At 38.3% G+C, this 20,980-nt stretch overlaps 1 protein-coding gene across 5 annotated transcripts in view; it reads right to left on the reverse strand.

Annotated features, from left to right (window-relative positions):
* The window catches only part of asap3 (ArfGAP with SH3 domain, ankyrin repeat and PH domain 3), an 88,936-nt gene that overhangs the window by 58,529 nt on the left and 9,427 nt on the right, over window positions 1–20,980 (reverse strand). For 3 of the 5 annotated variants that reach the window (XM_057858706.1, XM_057858705.1, XM_057858707.1), the window contains exon 3: window positions 7,686–7,758. In XM_057858706.1, the coding sequence (XP_057714689.1) occupies window positions 7,686–7,758 (73 nt within the window). Of the gene's footprint in view, window positions 1–7,685; window positions 7,759–16,321; window positions 16,460–16,705; window positions 18,551–20,980 lie in introns of those variants that run through there. The other 2 variants (XM_057858708.1, XM_057858709.1) reach the window with 2 other exon arrangements.

The following is a 20,980-nucleotide window of genomic DNA, read 5'->3' on the forward strand; positions in this document are numbered from 1 at the left end:
TCATTCATTCATTCACGATTGTGTGCCGAAGTTGCTAACAATGGACAGGAGGACAAGTCATTGACATTGACTTTGTGAACACACATGCTGGGCTAGATGTCATTTGCACCAACAAAGCCGACTTACCACCAAAGCAACCAATTTTGCTTATTTCGCCTCATTCGTTTGTTTTGAAGCACATTTCTCGTAAAATCAGTCACACAAAACGGCACGAAAACAATGACTGCAGCTTAAATGTGACACAGATGTGAACAACTTGTTAAAGCAAAATTCAAATCCCCCCAAATTTAAGATCCTGTATTTGATTACAGCCGTTTTGTCATCAGCCCACAACATATTTTGTGAGGAACAGCCTTGTATCCCAGTCTACATTTTCTGGGTGTGGTTATAACTAAATAGTGTGGCCGTTAGAGATAAACAAAAGAACGTGAAGTTGCCGGGGATCTGAAGGGTCCAAATGAGGTTTGAGTGGAAATGCACTCGAGTTTGTTATTTTTACAACATTTTCCTGATCAAAATATTTGAAAAAATGGCTTGTTCTCTCCGACAACAAATTGCGGTGTCCTGAAAAGTGATAATATTGGAGAAGTGAAGTTTCCACTATTGCCAGTAGGGATGCAACGATACAATCACGGTTCGGTACGATTTTCGATAAGAGGGAAACGATTTTCGATTCGATTCAATTAGACCTGAAACGAATACTCGAGTAACTTGAGTTTAAAAACTGATCAGAGTAATTATACTCACCTCGAGGAATCATTTAATTTTGCCAGCTCTAAGCATCACGTTTGTCCCGGACTACTTTTAATGCGGGACCGCACTGACGACACGTGCGTAGAGGAAGAAGCAATTTAAAAAAAAACACACAACCTTACTGCAGCTGACAGCCGCTACAAACTACGCCGACGTTGCTAAAAACTACGCCCGCATGATGCTAGTGTGGTAGCAGGTAGTGTCCGATGTGTCTCATAGATATCTCATGCATTTAGGACTAGATGACTCGGCCGCGTCTGGGCAGCGTTAGTAAACAGCAGCCATCTTTAAACAGTATACTTCTCAGCGCTAATAAATATAACGTTACTCTCACTCGCTCACGTATCGTTAGCCCTTCGGAGGGCTAGGTTTCTATTGATTATGACCACGGTCGATGCGTGGCTGATGTGTCTTACATGCAGGCTTTATTTAATCTGTAAAAACACAGCGCTGTAGAGTGATGCGGGTGTAAAATTAAAACATGATAAAGCGAACTGTCAGTTTTAGCTCAGTAGTCATTGCTGCATAAAACACCAAGTAGCACTGGTCCCTAATGCGCTCCAATACAGCAGGTATCATACATTTATGAATATGAAAAAAAAAAAAACAGAAAATCACATTATTTGATTTTTAAAGAATTTATTTGCAAATCATAGTGGAAAATAAGTATTTGGCCTATACCAAAAGTTCATCTCAATACTTCGTTATGTCCCCTTTCTTGGCAATAACGGAGGCCAAACGTTTTCTGTAACTCTTCACAAGCTTTTCACACACTGTTGCTGGTTTTTTTGGCCCATTCCTCCATGCAGATCTCCGCTAGAGCAGTGATGTTTTGGGGCTGTCGTTGGGCAACACAGACTTTCAACTCCTTCCTCACCCCGTGGCGTCAAAATGATAACAAGAACGGGGAGCAAAAATCCGAGAACCACATGGGGGGACCTAGTGAATGACCTACAGAGAGCTGGGACCACAGTAAGAAAGGCTACTATCAGTAACACAATGCGCCGCCAGGGACTCAAATCCTGCACTGCCAGACATGTCCCCCTGCTGAAGATAGTACACATCCATGCCCGTATGCGGTTCTCTAGAGAGCATTTAGATGATCCAGAAGAGGATTGGGAGAATGTGTTATGGTCAGATGAAACCAAAATAGAACTTTTTGGTAGAAACACAGGTTCTCTTGTTTGGAGGAAAAAGAATACTGAATTGCACCATACCCACTGTGAAGCATGGGGGTGGAAACATCATGCTTTGGGGCTGTTTTTCTGCTAAGGGACCAGGATGACTGATCTGTGTACAGGAAAGAATGAATGGGGCCATGTATCGAGAGATTTTGAGTGAAAATCTCCTTCCATCAGCAAGGGCATTGAAGATGAGACATGGCTGGGTCCCAAATGATCCCAAACACACAGCCAGGGCAACAAAGGAGTGGCTTCGTAAGAAGCATTTCAAGGTCCTGGATAGGCATGTGCCGGTTACCGGTTTCACAGTTTACCGTGGTGTGACAACGTCGCGGTTTCAAAACCACTAAAATTTTCCGTCAGACCGTAGTACGGTATTCGCTATTTTTCATGTGTCAAAAATGCAGCCAGAAGTGGCCTGGCACGGCAGCACTCACCCCTTCCCGTTTGTTGCTGTGTGTGAAAGTGACGCTATCGGCTAGACACCCAGTGAACCCAAAAACAAATACTCCAAACATAAGGCGTACTTTTCTTCAATTTATTGAGCTCTCAAATCATGGTAAGTGGAATATACAAAATGAATACTTTAAAAACATTGTACAATTGTATTTTTCCATGTGTGAGTAGCTTCAACAGATTAGCACCATGAAAAGTTCACTAAAAACAAAACACACATTTTCCTTTCAAATTCAATATACAAACTCAACTAAAAGCTTACAAAGATGAATGTTAGCCTAGGCTTAGCTGGGAGAGCAACTTCGTCGAGTGTTACAGCCGCAGAAAGAGAAGACAAGCTTGATTCGCTTGAATGAAGGGGAAAAGGGGATAGCATCAAAGATTGCTAATTGCAAAAGATGCTCTTGCCCTAAGCACAAATCCACGTTCGCTGGATCAAGGACAGGTCTCACTCCCAATGTTTTTTTTTTGTTTGTTTGTTTGTTTGTTTGTTTAGATGAAACCTTTCCACAGCAATATTTACACTTTAAACTAACTTACACATATTTAACTTATGAATTCTTTGTTTTTTAACACATAGGCATGAAATCATGTAGACTAGAGCTGACACAGTGGCTGAAAATGGCGAAACTTCACTTGGGCTTTTCCACCCTCAAAAAAAAGTCATGCAGTAGAATTTTTTAGAAATTTTATTCAGCAGTGTTTTTTTACTTTTTTGTGGAAATTATTTTGTTCTTGCTCTAATTTTGAGCAACTTGAGCTGTGGCTGTGGGTATAGTCTATAAGTTATATTTATTTTTAATTTTATTTAAAATATTTGGGTTTTTTTAATTGATAATTTATTTTAACAATATATTCATGTTCCAATTTGCAACTATGTTCTGAAAAAAAAAAAAAAAAAAAAAATCCTGTTCAATGGAAAAAAAAAAAATTAACCCATACATCTCAAAATAACACATTTTGGAGCTATAATTGCAACACCGTGATACCGTGAAACCGCGGTATTTTTGCCCACGGTTATCGTACCGTCAAAATCTCATACCGGCACATGCCTAGTCCTGGAATGGCCTAGCCAGTCTCCAGGTCTCAACCCCATAGAAAATCTGCGGAGGGAGTTGAAAGTCCGTGTTGCCCAACGACAGCCCCAAAACATCACTGCTCTAGAGGAGATCTGTATGGAGGAATGGGCCAAAATACCAGCAACAGTGTGTGAAAAGCTTGTGAAGAGAAACAGAAAACGTTTGGCCTCCGTTATTGCCAACAAAAAGTACATAACAAAGTATTGAGATGAACTTTTGGTATTGATCAAATACCTATTTTCCACCATGATTTGCAAATAAATTCTTTAAAAATCAAACAATGTGATTTTCTGGGGGGTTTTCCACATTCTGTCCCTCATGGTTGAGGTTTAACCATGTTGACAATTACAGGCCTCTCTAATATTTTCAAGTGGGAGAACTTGCACAATTAGTGGTTGACTATATACTTATTTGCCCCACTGTATATAAAGTCTTCAGTTAAATGGAAATAAACATTGAACACATTTTTCAAAACACTTTGTAGTAAACAGAGTGGTACCAAACCTTTAGACCATACAACCATACGCTCTACACTGTATGTGCAAACATACAAAAAGTAAACCAGCAATTCTGTAATATCCCTGTCGTAGAGACAGGTGGGAGTTAGCAGTGTCTCGATCACGATACAAAAAGGTCCTGCTTTGAACAGGACTGTTTGGGGAGGATGCTGAATGTACTTTAACCAAAGCATAGGCATTTTCTGTTTAGCTGTTTTATGGACCAGGAACTCTGCAAGGGAAACGACAGAATAAAAGCCACGCTGACATTGTTGTGGCAGCATGGTAGTGAAAAGTCAAGATTGAAAACAGACTACTTGCATGAAACTATTACACGATGTGCATATCAAGCAACTTTTACAACTCTTGACAAACTCACACATGAACTCATCTTTGCGCGAGCAGAAAGATGGCATGCTTTATACAACATGCGCATGTTTTTACACATGTGAGCCAGGAACGGGATACAGTGCATACAGGGGGGTAATGAGGGGGTAAGTGAGTCAGCGTGTTGATATACGATTTCCATCAGGAGTGATTAAAGAGAATGGTAGAAGGCGGACGCTTACGAGCAACGGTCTCTTCGCCTACACTGTATGATTGCATGAATTCTGGGCAGCAAATTTCTGACTCACTCACTTCTGGGTCAGAATAGGAAGAACGTCAAGCATACACTTCCTTGGAGCTGGTACAGGTTTCTCGATGACACATGCACTTGCAAAACAATTACCGACTACTGAGGGAATCGCACGTCGTTAACACATGGGCCTCAGTATGCATCATTCACATTTTACTATGTATTTTCTATGTTGATCATGATACAAATTAGAGTTCACCAAATTTAACTGGCCTGAGAAGCATACATGCTACACACGCTCAAAGGACACAAACTTTGACGAGAATTTGAGAACTAACAGCAAAAGCGGATTGAGAAGCATCTTCGTTTACATCACATCTGCACGTTTCTGCAAAAATATGCCCCATTTGGTTCTAAGGGAGCTCCAAAAAATTGATTATTAGATGCATCACGATTCGACAGGCGACGATTCGTTTACGATTATCATAAAGGTTCAAAAACGATGATTTTCCCTAATAACTTTATGACAGCCGCTCGTAGCGGAACGAAATTCAAGACACGTCTGCTGCCCGGACACCTTTAACGGACGCAAGCACAATGTTATGATGGATGCTGCCGGTTACTGCGTGAGAGATTTACTCCTTTTCAAAAAACTGGAAAATAAATGTGTATGAGACAGGCAGGGACCCGGCGGTCTCGCTTCTGTGCGCAAGTAATTTTTTAGAGTGAGAGGGGAAGAGAGGTAGTTCGTTGCTCCTTGTCTTTCAGTTGTCCAGCAGTAGTTTCAAGTCATGTCAATTGAAAAATGTGTTGCTAGGACCTGTGTGCGTCTATAAGAGGTGAGTACACGAACCCTCTTGTACTGTTTAGCCTTTATTGTTGTTGTTTTTGAGATGTTAACAGTTAGCGCCGAGTGCTAAGCTAATTAGCTAATTCGTTAACATGTATTTCATATGCAGAACGTGTGAAACCATGATTAAGTACAGCGGTAACTAAAGACAATCGATCGGGTCCGATCACGTCATTTTCAAAGTATCAGAATCTGCAAAAAAATATCGGACATGCCTTTTTTAAATATATATGTATATATATATATATATATATATTTTTTTTTTTTTTGGATTAAATCATTCTCTAATTGTATTTAACGTTACAGACAAAATGTATTACACTCATCCAGAGTCTTTAGTTTTGGCTTAAAGTAGGGCTATCAAATTTATCGCGTTAACGGTGGTAATTAATTTTTTAAAATCAATCACGTTAAAATATTTAACGCAATTAACACATGCGCTGCACGACGCACTCACGTTCAATCTATAATGGCACCGTTTTACCTATAAACAGAGCTAAAAGGCAGCGTAAAATGAGTAGAGAGAATATTGGCAGCCTTTGGAACCTTTTTTAATTGGCTACACCCTTACAATCCCTCTCTCAACAATTAGAAATATCGTGGGAAGCAATGTGGGGAGGAAAGGTAATAGTTGATCTTTTTCTTAAGACCCTATGTTATTTCCCAACGCAGAGAAGATATATCAATTGGTGCCACGACGCACAGTCATGGTTGCACTTCCCATCATGCATTTGGCCAGAACAGTCAAATGGCTACAGTATCATTTACTGAAAGCTCAACAAATACACTAGATGGCAACATTTAGTCACAATATACAAAGTCACATTTATCCTTTAAGAATTACAAGTCTTTCTATCCGTGGATCCCTCTCACAGAAAGAATGTTAATAATGTAAATGCCATCTTGAGGATTTATTGTCATAATAAACAAATGCAGTACTTATGTACTGTATGTTGAATGTATATATATTCGTCCGAGTTTTATTCATTTTTTTCCAAATGCATTGCCAAAATGCAAATATATGATCGGGAAAAATTATCGGGAATGATTGGAATTGAATTGGGAGCAAAAAAAAAAAGAAATCGGATCGGGAAATATCGGGATCGGCAGATACTCAAACTAAAACGATCGGGATCGGCTCGGGAGCAATAAAACATGATCTGAACAACCCTAGCAGTAACACTACAAACATGCGAAATAGCACCGAAATCTGTGAAAACAAAGTATATTGGTCCAAAGAAGTCTTATTTCTAAAGACACTTTGTTTCCAGAATATGTGGAATTCATTCTACCTCTGTTAATTTTACTAGTACTGCCTTTAAAATGGTTAATATTTTTGCACTTTCTTGTATAATAATAATAATAAATTTAAAAAAAATAAATAAATAAAATAAAAAAAGCAGTTTCAGGGCAGCTTTTTGGTGTATGGGCATGTTTCCATTGTTCCTGTTGGATCATTAGGATATTTTAAATGAATACCATAATTTCCCGAATATAAGGCCCACCCGTGTATAATGCGCACCCCAAATTTACTTGTAAAATCTAGGGAAAATTATTGTACCCATTTATAACGCGCACCCTAATTTTAGCACCATGATTTTAGAAGTCGATTTTGGGGGAAAAAAGTGTGCGTTATATTCGGGAAATTACGGTAAATAAATAAATTTTTTAAAATGGACATAAATTTGTTTGGCTAATTTATCAATTAGTAATGTACGATGCAGCAACAATCGTGATAACTGTTATCATCGTCAATACCGCGATCATCATTCAACAGTCGAATCGTAGCACCCTGAATCATCGAATCGAATCGAATCGTCGGGTGCCTAAGATGGCACACCACTACTTTGTTCTGAAAGGTTATGTGGGAGTCTTGAAACAGCGAAAGTGAAGACGGTATTCACAGTGAACTGTCTGTCCCCCTTTTTTCTGTCAGACAGTTCACTAATGTGTTTTGAAAAGATCAGTAGTGCTGTACCCAATTTGATGGCAATCTGACCAAAATAAACAGTTCTGTAAAAAATGTTGACCTTGGCTGTCTGCCACACTTTAATAAAATCATGTCAAATGTGTCATATCCCTAATGAAAGCACTCCAGACAGCTTGTTTCACCACCAAAGGTCAAAAATAAACTGTCTTGCTTCATCCTCAGTCATCAGAGATAATATGCAGTCTCAACATACAGTATACAAATGACACATGACAGGCGTGTCTGTCTAGCCACCACGTGAGAGCGTAATGACGTTATAACGACCAGTGAGAAGCGGCAAACTTTTAATACGAGACGCTTACTGGTTCCGGAGTTGTGAATGGCTTTGATCATTTTCTTCATCTTTTGTAAGGTCAGGTGATCCATCTCCAGACACTGTAAAAACAATACAACAATGCAATGTTAGATTATCATTTTCGAGGATACCCCATTTTGAACTTCCGAAACAAAATTTCATAAGCACCATGACCAACCTAGTATTGCAAATACATACAACTGAAACAATATTTCCTTTTTAAATTTAAAGAACAAACAGAAGGAGAAGAATGTGTCTGTTATCAATCTTCACAATTGTGTCCTTCCACCACACAATCATCCTGGCTCTAAAACAAGCCCTAAAGCCTGAAAAAATGCAGAATCCACATTTACGACGTATGGGAAAAGCAGGATGAATGACGGTTTGCACAGACAGTGTGAAAGGGGCTTACATCCTGGACCCCTGGGAGTCTACCCTAGGAGGAGCTAGAGGACCCTTAGGCTACATTACTAAAATTGGACTACAGATAAACATCACAAAATGGATGAGTGGTGTGTTTACATTTTGAGTGTCTAGTTTCCATTGAGTGCCTCTCAGAACATGACAACATGCAAGTTGATATTGTTATACGTAGTGTGACCTTAGCTGACTCCTTGGTGGTTTTCACTTGCTATTTCTTACAGAATTACAATATTTTAACATCTACTATATGTATGCGAGTCCTAGGTATTCCAGCGCCTCTGACTACCTCAGAATTGGGAAAATTCCAGGGTTTGCTTCAACCCCTCTCCACCATCGCACATTGGTAGCTTACTAGAGCTGAAACGATTACTCGAATAATTCGATTGATTCGATTTTAAAAATTGATAGAGGAATTTTCTCCGCCTAGAGCAGTGCTTCTCATTTATTTTCTGTTATGCCACCCACAGGAAGACGTAAACGTTCCGCGCCCCCCAACTCTCTGCCGCCACTATACTACTGTAGTATCATTTGTAAAATTCTTATAATTATAAGTACACCTCTGCATAACATTGTGTTCTTTTTAATATTAAAAGAAAAAAGTAATAAAGATCAACTTTCAATAAAGTGAAAAAAATAAATAAATAAATAAATAAATAAAAAAAATACAGTAAAAATACAGCCAAGTTACATAGTTTGACCGTTTGATACTAAAAATTAAAATTTATTAAAATCAAGAAATGATAATAAATTCAAATTGATTAGCAACAATAATTCACCAGGATAATATTCCAAACAATTAGACCGAAAAACAAAAATTAATAGAACAAAAAGGACAGTGTCATTGGCCGGACGGACAGTTTTTATTTTTATTTTTGCTGCAAGCAGTATCAGCTCCTTTGCTATGGTGTTGGGTTATTTTGCACTGAGCAACTAGGTATGCCACCTTATATGATGCTGACAGTGCTTGCTGGTTTACTTAGGTAACACTGACTAAGCGGGAGGATTGTTGGCAATATTTGGCACGTATTCGCTAATAAAAAAAAATAATTCCGGCTGTCTGCTGCGAACATTTTTAGACAAAGTAAACAGACTGGTCTTTCCTCATCTCCCACTGTACTAATAGTCAAAGCCAAATGTTGCATACACTTCATCATATTTCCTTTTATTAGCTTTTCATATCTCTGGTGCTCTTTGCTGTGTGCTCTTGTTTGGTTAAAAAATACTGCGTCCACACTGAAAATGAAAGCGGCACTGCTACCCACTGAGTGGATGTGCAATGACACTTTATTCTTGTACGGCAAAAAAGTATGTTCCCCAAGGTCATACGCGCCACCCCCAGCATCGCACTGTGCCCCCCTGGGGGGGGGGGGGCCCACCCCACTGCTTGAGAAGTACTGGCCTAGAGGATTCGTTTGACTTTTCCAGCGCTAAGCATGAGGTTTTGCCCAGAGAACTTCTAATGCGGGACAACGCAACGGGCGCTGTCGTCTCGTGCGTACAGGAGGAAGAGAAAGAGGCAGCAGATATATTTGATTTCAACAACGCATGGATATAGAGGTAACGATGAAGAAGCAGACGAAAGCGAAGAGAAAGGCACCAAGAAAATGCAAAAAAAGTCAAAAGTGTGGGAGCATTTCAAGCTGGAGACCAAGGCAAACACTTCCATGTTTTCACTGTAAGACAGCGTTTGCATAACACTACCCCCACCCGGCTCGGTTACCCACGGCCCCGCCGACGCTTCCGCACCCCCGGCAGGACCCCGCAACAGATGACTGCCCCTGAAACCCGGGCCCGGCGCCACCACGCGACCCGCCCACCTAGCCCCCGCTCCACCGAAGGCACCCCGTTTACTCCGAGGGCGGAGAGTCGATACTCGGGACAAGGTAAAATTAAGTTAACGTAGCGCTCGTACAGAAGATTATCGTTACTGCACTTGGTTAATGTTACGTTAGCCCTGCAGATGGCTAGGTTTCTATTAATTATGACTACTGTCGATTCGTGGCTAACGTATCTTTCATAGAGGCTGTACTTAATCTGTAAAAACACAGCGCTGTAGAGTGATGATGGTGTAAAATAAAAACATAATAAAGCTAACTGTCAATTTTAGCTTGGTAGTCATTGATGGATAAAACATGAAGTAGCACTGCTGCCTAATGTGCTCCAATACAGCAGGCATCATACATTTATTTTGAACGCGGCAAAAACTCAAAATCTTATCAGGACTTACAATTTAAACTGAAACTTCACAAGAACTTAAAAATAGCTTGACACCAAGGGTGTAATGTTTGCAGAGGGACGGTTGGGACAAAACACTACCAACTTTTCAGGATGGTCAAATTGTCCCCACCAACTTTTAAGCAACTTTATTTGCATTATGTAATGACTTCAGTTATATAGTTCATTTATATTGTCTTCCCATATGTTTTAATTGTTGTAATTGACCCCACCATTATTAGGTGAATTATTTTATTATGTTTACATTTACATGTACATCTTTTCACTTGCTGAATGTGCCATTTTTTCCTTCTAAACGCACATTTGATTGGCTGATGATTTGACCCTCACACACACACCCACATTAGATATTAGATATATCAGAAGTTTTTTTTCCAGCCAGCAGCAGACACTGTTAGAAATGTAAAAATACATCATTGTTTTGGAAGTGGGGAACACACCATTAATTTTGCTACTGTAGGTCCAACCTACATCAGTGTTAGCATAACCATTAAACTGTGTAAACTTGCTAACCTGCAAAACTCAAGTAGGAAGCTGCTTCGAGAGAAGTGTCCTTCTCTTTGTGTTTTCTACTGTTAACATTAAATAAACTGTGATAAATGTAGTAACCTCTGCTGGCAACTTTGGAACTAGAAAAACGTTAGCAAGAAACTGCTTAGAGAGAGGGTTACTGCATAACCTCATACGTAGCTCACACAACACAATATACACACAACAATCATAATTAATTATGTACATTAAAAATTAATTATGTACATTAAAAAAAAAAGTGTTTTGGGGGGGGGGGGGGTGCCGCGAGCTACCCACGCTAGCTTTGCGATTGACTGGTCGATCGTGATCAACGTCATGAGCTATGAAGGTAGATTTGTGTCTTTATTATTTAATCAAGAAAAAAGTTGCTTCAATCAAATAAAAAGTTGCTTCAATCAAAATATATATTTTCAATCGAAGAAAACGTCACTTCAATCAAAAAAAATGTGTTTGAATGCAAAAATAAATTTGAAAGCCAAAAAAATATATTTGAAAACTATTTTTCTTTGAACTTTTTTTTTTTTTTTATTAAAGTCGTTTTTTTTTTTTTTTTTTATTGAAACACCATTTTTGATTGAAGCCATGCAATTTTGCATTTGGACCACATTTTTGCTAGGACATTTGTGTCTTTATTATTCAATCAAAAATAAGTTGCTTCAAACAAAAAATATATATATTTTCAAAAGAAAAATCACTTCAATCAAAAAATTTTTAAAAATCAATCGTAGAAAAAAAGGTTTGAATGTGAAAAAATAGTTGAGACTCAGAAATTTGCATTTGAAAACGTTATTTTTCATTCAAACTGTTTTCTTTGATTGAAGCAATCCTTTTTGTGTTTGAGCCATATTAGGGGTAGGACATTTGTGTCTAAATCATTCAATCGCAATAAATGTTGCTTTAATCAAAAAACTTTTTAATCAAAGAAAAAAATCATTTGCAAAAATATATATATTTTTTAAATATTTTTTTTTATTTGAAATATATATTTTTTTATTGAAGTGTCACTTTTTTTGAAAAGCAAAAAGTTTTAAACTTTGTGGAAAGTGGAAAAAGTTTTGAACACACTTTTTTTTTTTTTTGAAGTGGAAAAAGTTTTGGACGCACTTTTTTTCGATTGAATCATTTTGACACAAAGATTCAACTTCAACGCTAGTTCCGGTGTGTTTGAGTGGCAGGTGATTACGTCAATGGCATAAAAGTATGAAGCAAGAATAATGAGCACCCCTGATTTAGTACATCAATTAATTAGGTTCCTATTCATGAGAAATGTAGCCATGACCACCTTTCACCCAATCTGTTGGGTATTATTAATGTCCCATCCCGAGCAAAAAGTGCAGATTATGCTGTAATATCATCCCTACCAATGTTGAGACCAAACCTACGCCCTTGCTTGACACAAATGGAAATTCAAATGAAACACATGGGAAAAACACCTAACTTTTAAAGTGATGTGTATTATCAAGCGCTATGACATTTTTAGGTAAGAAATAAGATTTTTTTTTTTTTAATATATATAAGCTTTAGATATAAGTTTTTTTGAGTGAAAGCAGTGAATAAGGTGTTTTTTTTTTCTAATCACATCTGAGATGCAAGGACGTACCGCACGCAGGCTATTTTTAGACCGTGACGTCGCATCGTAAAGCGGAAGTAAAGCCAAAGTGGGACATTATAGACCCGCCCTCGCATAGACCCAACGTAATTTGTGCTACTTTTCTCCGGTAATCTTTCAAAAACGAACATGCCGATCACGCATTGCTTTTTTGGAACTTGTAGAAACGACTCTAGACATTACGACACATGAAGGATGTTTTCTTCATACGTTTCCGGAAACCAAACACTCGGGAGGAAAGAAATGTGAAGACCGAATCAACTTGCACAGACTTTTAACACCAGCTCGGTGAATCCATTCACATTTCATATGCAGTAAACATTATGTTGGATTGGCATGGTCTTTCAGAGGACAAAGAGGTAAGCCATTTTTATATTTTTAACTTTTTTTTTTTGCGTAACGTTGTGCCGTACTGCTTCTGTCTGACAATGAATGACCTGAAAAGAATTACAATGTAATCTGACTGCCACTGTCACCGTTTCTGTTATATATATATAAAATAAAATAAAAAACTTTAGTAAGGGGGGAGTGTAACTAAATTATAGAATTAAGATGTTTTATCAATGAAAAAATTAAAAGTGTTCGTTGGCTGTCACTGAGTAGCATTTGCGACCGCTACACAAAGCTAACTAAATTACCCCCAAGAACGGTAAGAGACGTAGGACAACCAGAGGATAAATAAGACAGGGCTGATGGTAAAGGATAGCTTGATGTAACAGGAGAATGTCATTGTCAGTCGCGTCAATAAAAAAGCTAAAGCTATGCTTAGGTCGGCTCGTTTTTTCGTCTTTTTCAGCCTTCGACACTAAAGCCATCTCTTTAACTGAACATTTTTATGTTCTTCCACATCTTGACCAGTCAATTTGGCACCAGGCACATCATTTTCGGAGAGAATTGGTAGATTTAGCTCTGTAAACATCTCCTTCGTACACGATTTCCATTCATTTCCTATTAGGGACAAATGGTGACTTGTCCCTACTTAGCGACAGTAGCTAATATCATGAATATTAATGAGCGGAAGTGACATGTTGCTTGCGGTACGCCATTGTTGGCTGTTTTCAACAATGCACATCCAAAATAAAGACATCTATTATCTAAAAATGGTTCAATATTAGGTGAAATGTCTTGTTTTTTCATGTATATTAATAATTGCTCCTTACCTAAAGAAAAAAAATGTTTCATCCGATTAATCGATGGAATTTTCAGTATAATACTTGATTACTAATACATTCAATAGCTGCAGCCCTATAGCTTACACACAGCTTAGAGGGCCAGTGTGTTTTCTTCTAAACAAAGAGTCTACGAATTTGTTTACCCGACCAGATGCAGACTCACGTTACCGCCCATCCAGACACGAGGCGCTACTCCGCCTCTCACATCACCAGAAAAAGCTTTAATGAGGCAGAAATTCAGACCTACCAGAGACTATGTGTTGATAGGTGGTGCCGTTAACACGCCTTCGCTCCCTTTTGGTTACGTTCACTCCCACCTCTCGACAACCTAACAACCCTCAAGCGTGGGTCCACTAATTAAAAGACTGACTCCATGTTATGAAAAGTGACTCAGTGAATGGGAAAGTGATTAAAGCTGAGCGTGGAGACGGGTCTGTTGGTGGCACAGGATAAAAACGGTGACAACAAACCATACAGTGTTAATAGTTTGGTTGGAATACATGTGGGCAGACACTCAATAAGAGCTTGTTGCCATAACATACTATAATTTTCCTGTCTTTCAGACTATTTGAAGCCTGTCTAGTTAGTTCTATGATGCAAATTGAAGAATAACTTGTGGAGAAATGGTCACGCAAAAAAAAAACAAAAAAAAACACACAAATCAGTCTTTCACACTTTTCCCATTTCGAGCGTTTTGTTCCGAAACAAACCTTAGAATTCTGCACTGTATGCAGGATTTTATTTTAACATATTTTTAGGAATGAATAAGCTCTGTCATGTGGCAAGTTGTCTAATGTATTTACATTGGGTAAAAGAAGGGGGAAGGAATTGCCTAACCCTGGAAACCACAATTACGTCCACATGTTACCCTTTTGCTCATTAATCATTTCCTAAACTAAATACACCCAATATATGGAGGATGGTGGCTTCAACATATACTAGTATGTACCCTTGAGCCGCTATTTTGATAGCCATTAAAAGTGTAGTGCACTGATACAGTATGTTTTGCAAAATAAGAGTCCATCTGTTTACATGTCACCAAATAACATCTGCTGTGATGTTCTTGCTGACACCCTAGTACAGCAGTGACGTCCACAATCCTTCAGAGTTGACTTTTTGTTTTGCACAAGATACAGCAGGAAGGACTAACTGGTGTGGATTATTTGCTTTATGGCAAAGTTCACGGCAGCCTCCCTGAGTCTCTTCCTCTGCCTGAAAAGCTTCGGAACAACAGCATTTAAACTAATGCACATTGAAAAAAGCAGACATTAAAGCTATATATATTGATCCATTTTGCATTTCTATGATGTATTTACAGCAAAAGGTGGAATCTGGAATCATCATCTGTCAATTATTGAAAATGCTCAACTTAACATGCTCATGTTTTGTAAACAATTCTTCAGTGAATGTATCATACATCAACATGTATGGAACAGAGAAAACTATTATAGGCAAGTGGCTCAATGGTTTAATTTGTTGTGCCATTGCTGCTACCTTTAAAAGTGCGTACGACACGAGAAAAAAAAGTCTTGAATAGGATTATTATGTGAATAAGAATCATATTTTGAGACGATTCGACTATAGACCCTACTCACCAACGTCACAGAATGACGTGTCGCTGTATCCGGCCGCCATATTGTCCGTCTTTGTTTATCCGTATTCTCAATGGTTTCAATTTGTCGTGCAATTTATAGTGCAATTCATGGAAGCCCCGGTGCTTTCAGACGCTGTAAACTCATTGGATGCGTTGCATAAAAGGCGTTATGTGGAAAAGCTTCAGTCTATCCATTCGCCAGATCCATATTTGATGCCTAAATCGATATTTTTCGACCCACTGTCTTCGCCCTCTCTGCCTGACATCTGCTACACTGATATCAACAACTATCTTGTCCACACAAAATCAGCCTATTCTCACGAAAGTTTGAAAACCTTTAAGAGCAGCACTCAAAGCAACATAACCCAGTGTGACCCTTTACTTCCAATTTTCTAAAATGGCGACAATCAATTAAAAATAAAAGTTGACTGCAATGGCCGACGCTTCAAGGATAGGTGGATATTGGACTATTTCTTCAATAAAACACGCAACAACTGTGTCTGCCTCATTTGCAAAGAGACAGTCGCTGTTTTCAAAGAGTTCGATGTGACGCGATAATATTACCGAACAACACACGCTGACATGTACGACATTACAGGGAAGATAGGCAGCGAGAAATTATAGCAACTTGAAGCTAGTTTAATTTCACATTAGCAGTATTTCGCAAGAGCCCGAGTGTTGAAAGAGAACACCATAAAGACGAGACTGTTGAAATTATGAATTAAAAAAAATAATAAAGCAAATGTGACACACAGAAGGGCTTGCTAAAATTTGTTTAAATATATTGTTCTACGTAAATCAGCCAATGTAGCCCCCCGCATTTTTACCACACCAAATCTGGCCCCCTTTGCAAAAGGTTTGGACACACCTGTTTAACTGATGATCCGTAGACGAGGCCAGCTTCTTTCACTTGGTACCAGCTAAATATTATTCAAAATGTAATGATGGGGGAAGAAATAAGCATCTTGAATTTGAAACTGTATGTTGTCGGCGATTAGCCTCGCAATGATCTTAATTGTGGTAGTCAGCCCAAAACCCTCTAAATATATAAATATATATACATATAAAATGCATCTTACCAGATATAAAATGACTACCACATAGTCTGTGGTAATCGTTTGGAGCCCAGTTTTCTCGTCGAATTGCAGCAGTCCATCTCGCTCTCCTCTCCGGGTCTCTCGGAATACGGTAGAACTTCAACTCTCTCCGTCTATCTTCTCTGTTATTGCAACCAAGCTCCACACACGCCTTCACCATTTTGATTATTAATGTAAACGAGCAGAAAAACACGCCATAATAGGAGGAATTTACGTAGCGGTAATGCTAAAATCCGACGAGTAGACGGACAACATGGCGCGGAGGCGTGGTTGTGACGTCATGTGAGTAGGGTCTATATACAATAATATATCAAAGCGCAGATGACAAGAAATTAGTATTTTAATCTGCCGGTTAGCCACGCCTACCATTATAGGGCTCTAGCGTCCCCAACAGGTGGATGACGTCAGCGGAGTCCCGATTTCATCTGATTTAGTATGCAGCCCATTGAGGGGGAATTATTCACTACGAGGAAAACACGACAAAGAGAGCAAAATGTCATTGTTAAGTCTCTCAACTCCAATATTTTTACAGGATATTCTTTTTATCCAGGTATTTTCCCCAATAGCTAAATAAATGGCTTGAGAAGGACCAGTCAGCCCGTTGAGGGGGAATTATTCAGAATGAGGAAAACGTGACGAAGAGAGACGCTAAATGTCATTGTTTCAGTCTCTCTACTCCAATATTTTTACAGGATTTAGTTTTTTATCCAAGTATTTTTTCCCCAATAGCTAAATAAATGGCACGGTCATGACAAATAACAGTCTTGTGCTAAATGGAATAATAAAAATTAGAGCTGTCCGATCGGGTCCGATCACATCATTTTCAAAGTATCGGAATCGGCAAAAAAATATCGGACATGCATTTTTTTAATATATATAAATGTTTTAAATTAAATCGTTTTCTAATCGTATTTAACGTTACAGACATAATAAGTTACACTCATCCAGAGTCTTTAGTTTAGGCTTAAGGTAGGGTTATCAAATTTATCCCGTTAACGGCGGTAATTAATTTTTGAAAAAAATTATCACGTTAAAATATTTAACGCAATTAACGCATGCGCTGCACGACCCACTCACACAGTCGCGTTCAATCTGTAATGGCGCCGTTTTACCTATATAAAAGGCAGCGTAAAATGAGTAGAGTGAATTTTGGCAGCCTTTGGAGCCTTTTTTTAATTGGCTAAAGCCTTACAATCCCTCTCCCTACAATTAGAAATATCGTGGGAAGCAATGTGGGGAAGAAAGGTAGTAATTGATCTTTTTCTTAACACCCTATGTTATTTCCCAATGCAGAGAAGATATATCAATTGGTACCACTACGCACAGTCATGGTTGCACTTCCCATCATGCATTTGAGCAGAAAAGTTAAATGGCTACAGTATCATTTACTGAACGCTCAACAAATATACTAGATGGCAATATTTAGTCACAATATACAAAGTCACATTTATCCTTTAAGAATTACAAGTCTTTCTATCCGTGGATCCCTCTCACAGAAAGAATATTAATAATGTAAATGCCATCTTGAGGATTTATTGTCATAATAAACAAATACAGTACTTATGTACTGTATGTTGAATGTATATATTCGTCCGAGTTTTATTCATTTTTTTCTTAATGCATTGCCATAATTTATATGATCGGGAAAAATTATCGGGAATGATTGGAACTGAATCGGGAGCACAAAAAAAAGCAATCGGATCGGGAAATATCGGGATCGGCAGATACTCAAACAAACGATCGGGATCGGATCGGGAGCAAAAAAACATGATCGGAACAACCCTAATAAAAATGCATTTATTCAATGTCGCCTTTGGCAATCCATGTTTGGATTTACAAGATGGATTTTCACATCATTGGCACCAAAGAGTTGATAAACCAAACATGTTTTATCAAACAATGAAGGCAATTGAGTGTCTTCATTGAACATCACATGTAATTACTTCATTTTGACCACACCAAAGACAGTTTAGCATCTTCAATCAAAACATTTTTTAACACTTTCAACTATTTGAGTACTTAATAATTATCCTAAAATTAAACTTACGGCAAACATGACAGCCAGTGGAGACTTTATATATTCAATGAACCAACCAGCAATTGTGCAGGGAAAACCATTTCAAGTCCTCCATTACAGGAAATATCAACAACAACTTATTGTTTACAATTTAGACGCTTCAATGACCCTACAATGTTTTGTAATTGAGAGTAATTAATTACCGTGATTGGCTGGCAACCAGTCCATGGTGTACCCTGCCTACTACCCACAGTCAGTTGGTATATGCTCCAGCACTGCACGAACCTCTTTAATCCTCTAAGCAACACAAAAGATGAATGAGTATTGAATTGAGCTAACGTTTTGTTGACATTTTGTTCATATTTTAGACTACAGTCTAAAATGTCCTCTAAGAGTGTGACAATATCTCGATACAGCGATATAGCGCGATATTTTACAACCCGATTGTTTATCGATATGCTCCCGCCAAGTATCGATACTTTTATTTAACATATTGGCCATACAATGGAGTATGGATGCTGTAAACTGCTCAGTGTTTGTTGAGCAATTCCTTGGCGGTCCACTAGGGGCGCTCGGGAGTGGCGGTGAAGGTAAAGTGCGCACAAGTCGTCTAGAGAAGAAGAGAGGAAGCTCCAAGTGGGTTGAAAAAATAAAAAAGCTTCGTGAGAACGGTGGAGGAAAAAATGAGAAAAATATTGCTGCAAATCACACATGGGGACACACTTAGGATTTTACACCAACAAGACAGGAAGTAAGGTGAACAAGGACTTTGCTGTATGCAAGAACTGTCTAACAAAAATAAGGTCCACTGGGAGCTGGTGACGAGGTGCACACCGGTGTTCGGCCATTCCTTACTACGCGGCGAAACGTCCTACACAATGCTCAGGGCGCTTGCGCATGCATTCACACGCATGCGCACATCGGTTAGAGGCGGCGATTACTCACTGTTTTTGTTTTTATTTAGTTATTTAGAACCTTTTCACAGCCTCAAAGATACTTTTTGCATGTATTACCCTCTCATACTTTTAACCATTGTGCTTTTTTGTGTTAGCTTTGAAGCAGTTGACCACATTAGTCACGTAGCGTGTTTAAACCGTCCTTATTTGATATAACTACATTTAAGTATTTTCTGCAGGCATTTTTTTAGTACCTTATTCCTGTATGCATCTAAACAAAACAAGTTTAGAGCGCACGGTAGTACTTTAGGTGGCAAATTCGACTAATGTAGGACGTTTCGCCGATGAAGGATATTTTGGCAGAACACCGGATTTCCCCAAGAGAGTCTGGCTGCAGCCTCTCGATTTCTTCACTGCTTTGCTTTCATCACTTGAGGTAGGAAAGTTCTGCAATGTAATTGATTTTGAATTTACATGTATTATTTTGATGACATTTGGTGTTGAATGATATGAAATAAACCAGGACCCTAAACTGGATGAAAATGAATATTGAACAAGCCCACATGAATTTACCGATTTATTTTATATTATTTGAGAGCCACTTTCCATCTAGTTTACTACACAAACTGCTATTACTGCCATTTTGATACAATAAGTTACAAAAATGGTTAGAATAGCTTCCAAAATGTATAAAGTGATGTGCTTGATAATTAATGTAGCCTACATACTAAAAATAGGTCATTATTGCATTTTTAATTTCTATAGATTCAATTCATATTTTTTGTAATTCACTCAATACTTCCAACGCAAAAAAATATATATCTGGATTTCAACTCAAAAGCTATTAAGTAGCTAATATTTTTTGTTTTATTTTGTTATTTTTAAGGTGAGGAAGAATGTGACTGACCAAGTCTGACATCTCAAATGCTGAAGCAGATAGTGGAAATGCTCAAACCAACGCTTTTGGCAACAAAGGTCATATACGAAGAAAAGACCCACCAATTTTATCATTGCCCCTCTCCAAGCTCAACTGCTGACTGACACCTACAGGACTGATGTTTTTTTTGTTGTTGTTTTTTTTAATTAAGATTTAAAACTTAAAGGAAATTAAGGGTGTCATTCATCATGATCTCTCCAAGAGATATCAGTGGTTGTGGTTTGTTTCCTCTCTATGTATATTGCTTAATGATGGTACTATCTTTATTTATAGAAATTAGTTGAGAACAAATACAATCAAGCACAGTTGAGAGTTTTCCCATGTGCCGTGTTTGCGATCTACAATTTGCACAATTTGCAGTAGATTTATATTTTACAGCAATGTTGCACAGAAAAGGTGTCACTGTTTAATAAATGACTTAAACAGTATTTTTTCTATTTTGAAATATCTTTTTTTTTCTTCGTTTCAACAGTTGTATCGTAGAATATCATGTTTCTGACCATAATCGCTGTATCGTGAGATAATCGTTATCGTGAGCCTCGTATCGCGAATCGTATCGTGAGGTGCCCTGAGGTTCCCACTCCTAATGTCCTCACACATCAAAAACAATGAAGAGTCAGGGAAACTAAAACACAAGCAAAGACAAATACGAGTCTCCAAGGAACTTAATGCATACATTTGTAAACATCTAGTTATGGGGTACAATGTTGACTGATCACCTAGAATAACCACCATTAACACTTATCATCAAGGATGATTAAGAGAGCCAACAGGTATGTTTTTGGAATGTG

This window comes from Corythoichthys intestinalis, chromosome 15 (genome assembly GCF_030265065.1).
Source record: "Corythoichthys intestinalis isolate RoL2023-P3 chromosome 15, ASM3026506v1, whole genome shotgun sequence".
NCBI lineage: Eukaryota > Metazoa > Chordata > Actinopteri > Syngnathiformes > Syngnathidae > Corythoichthys > Corythoichthys intestinalis.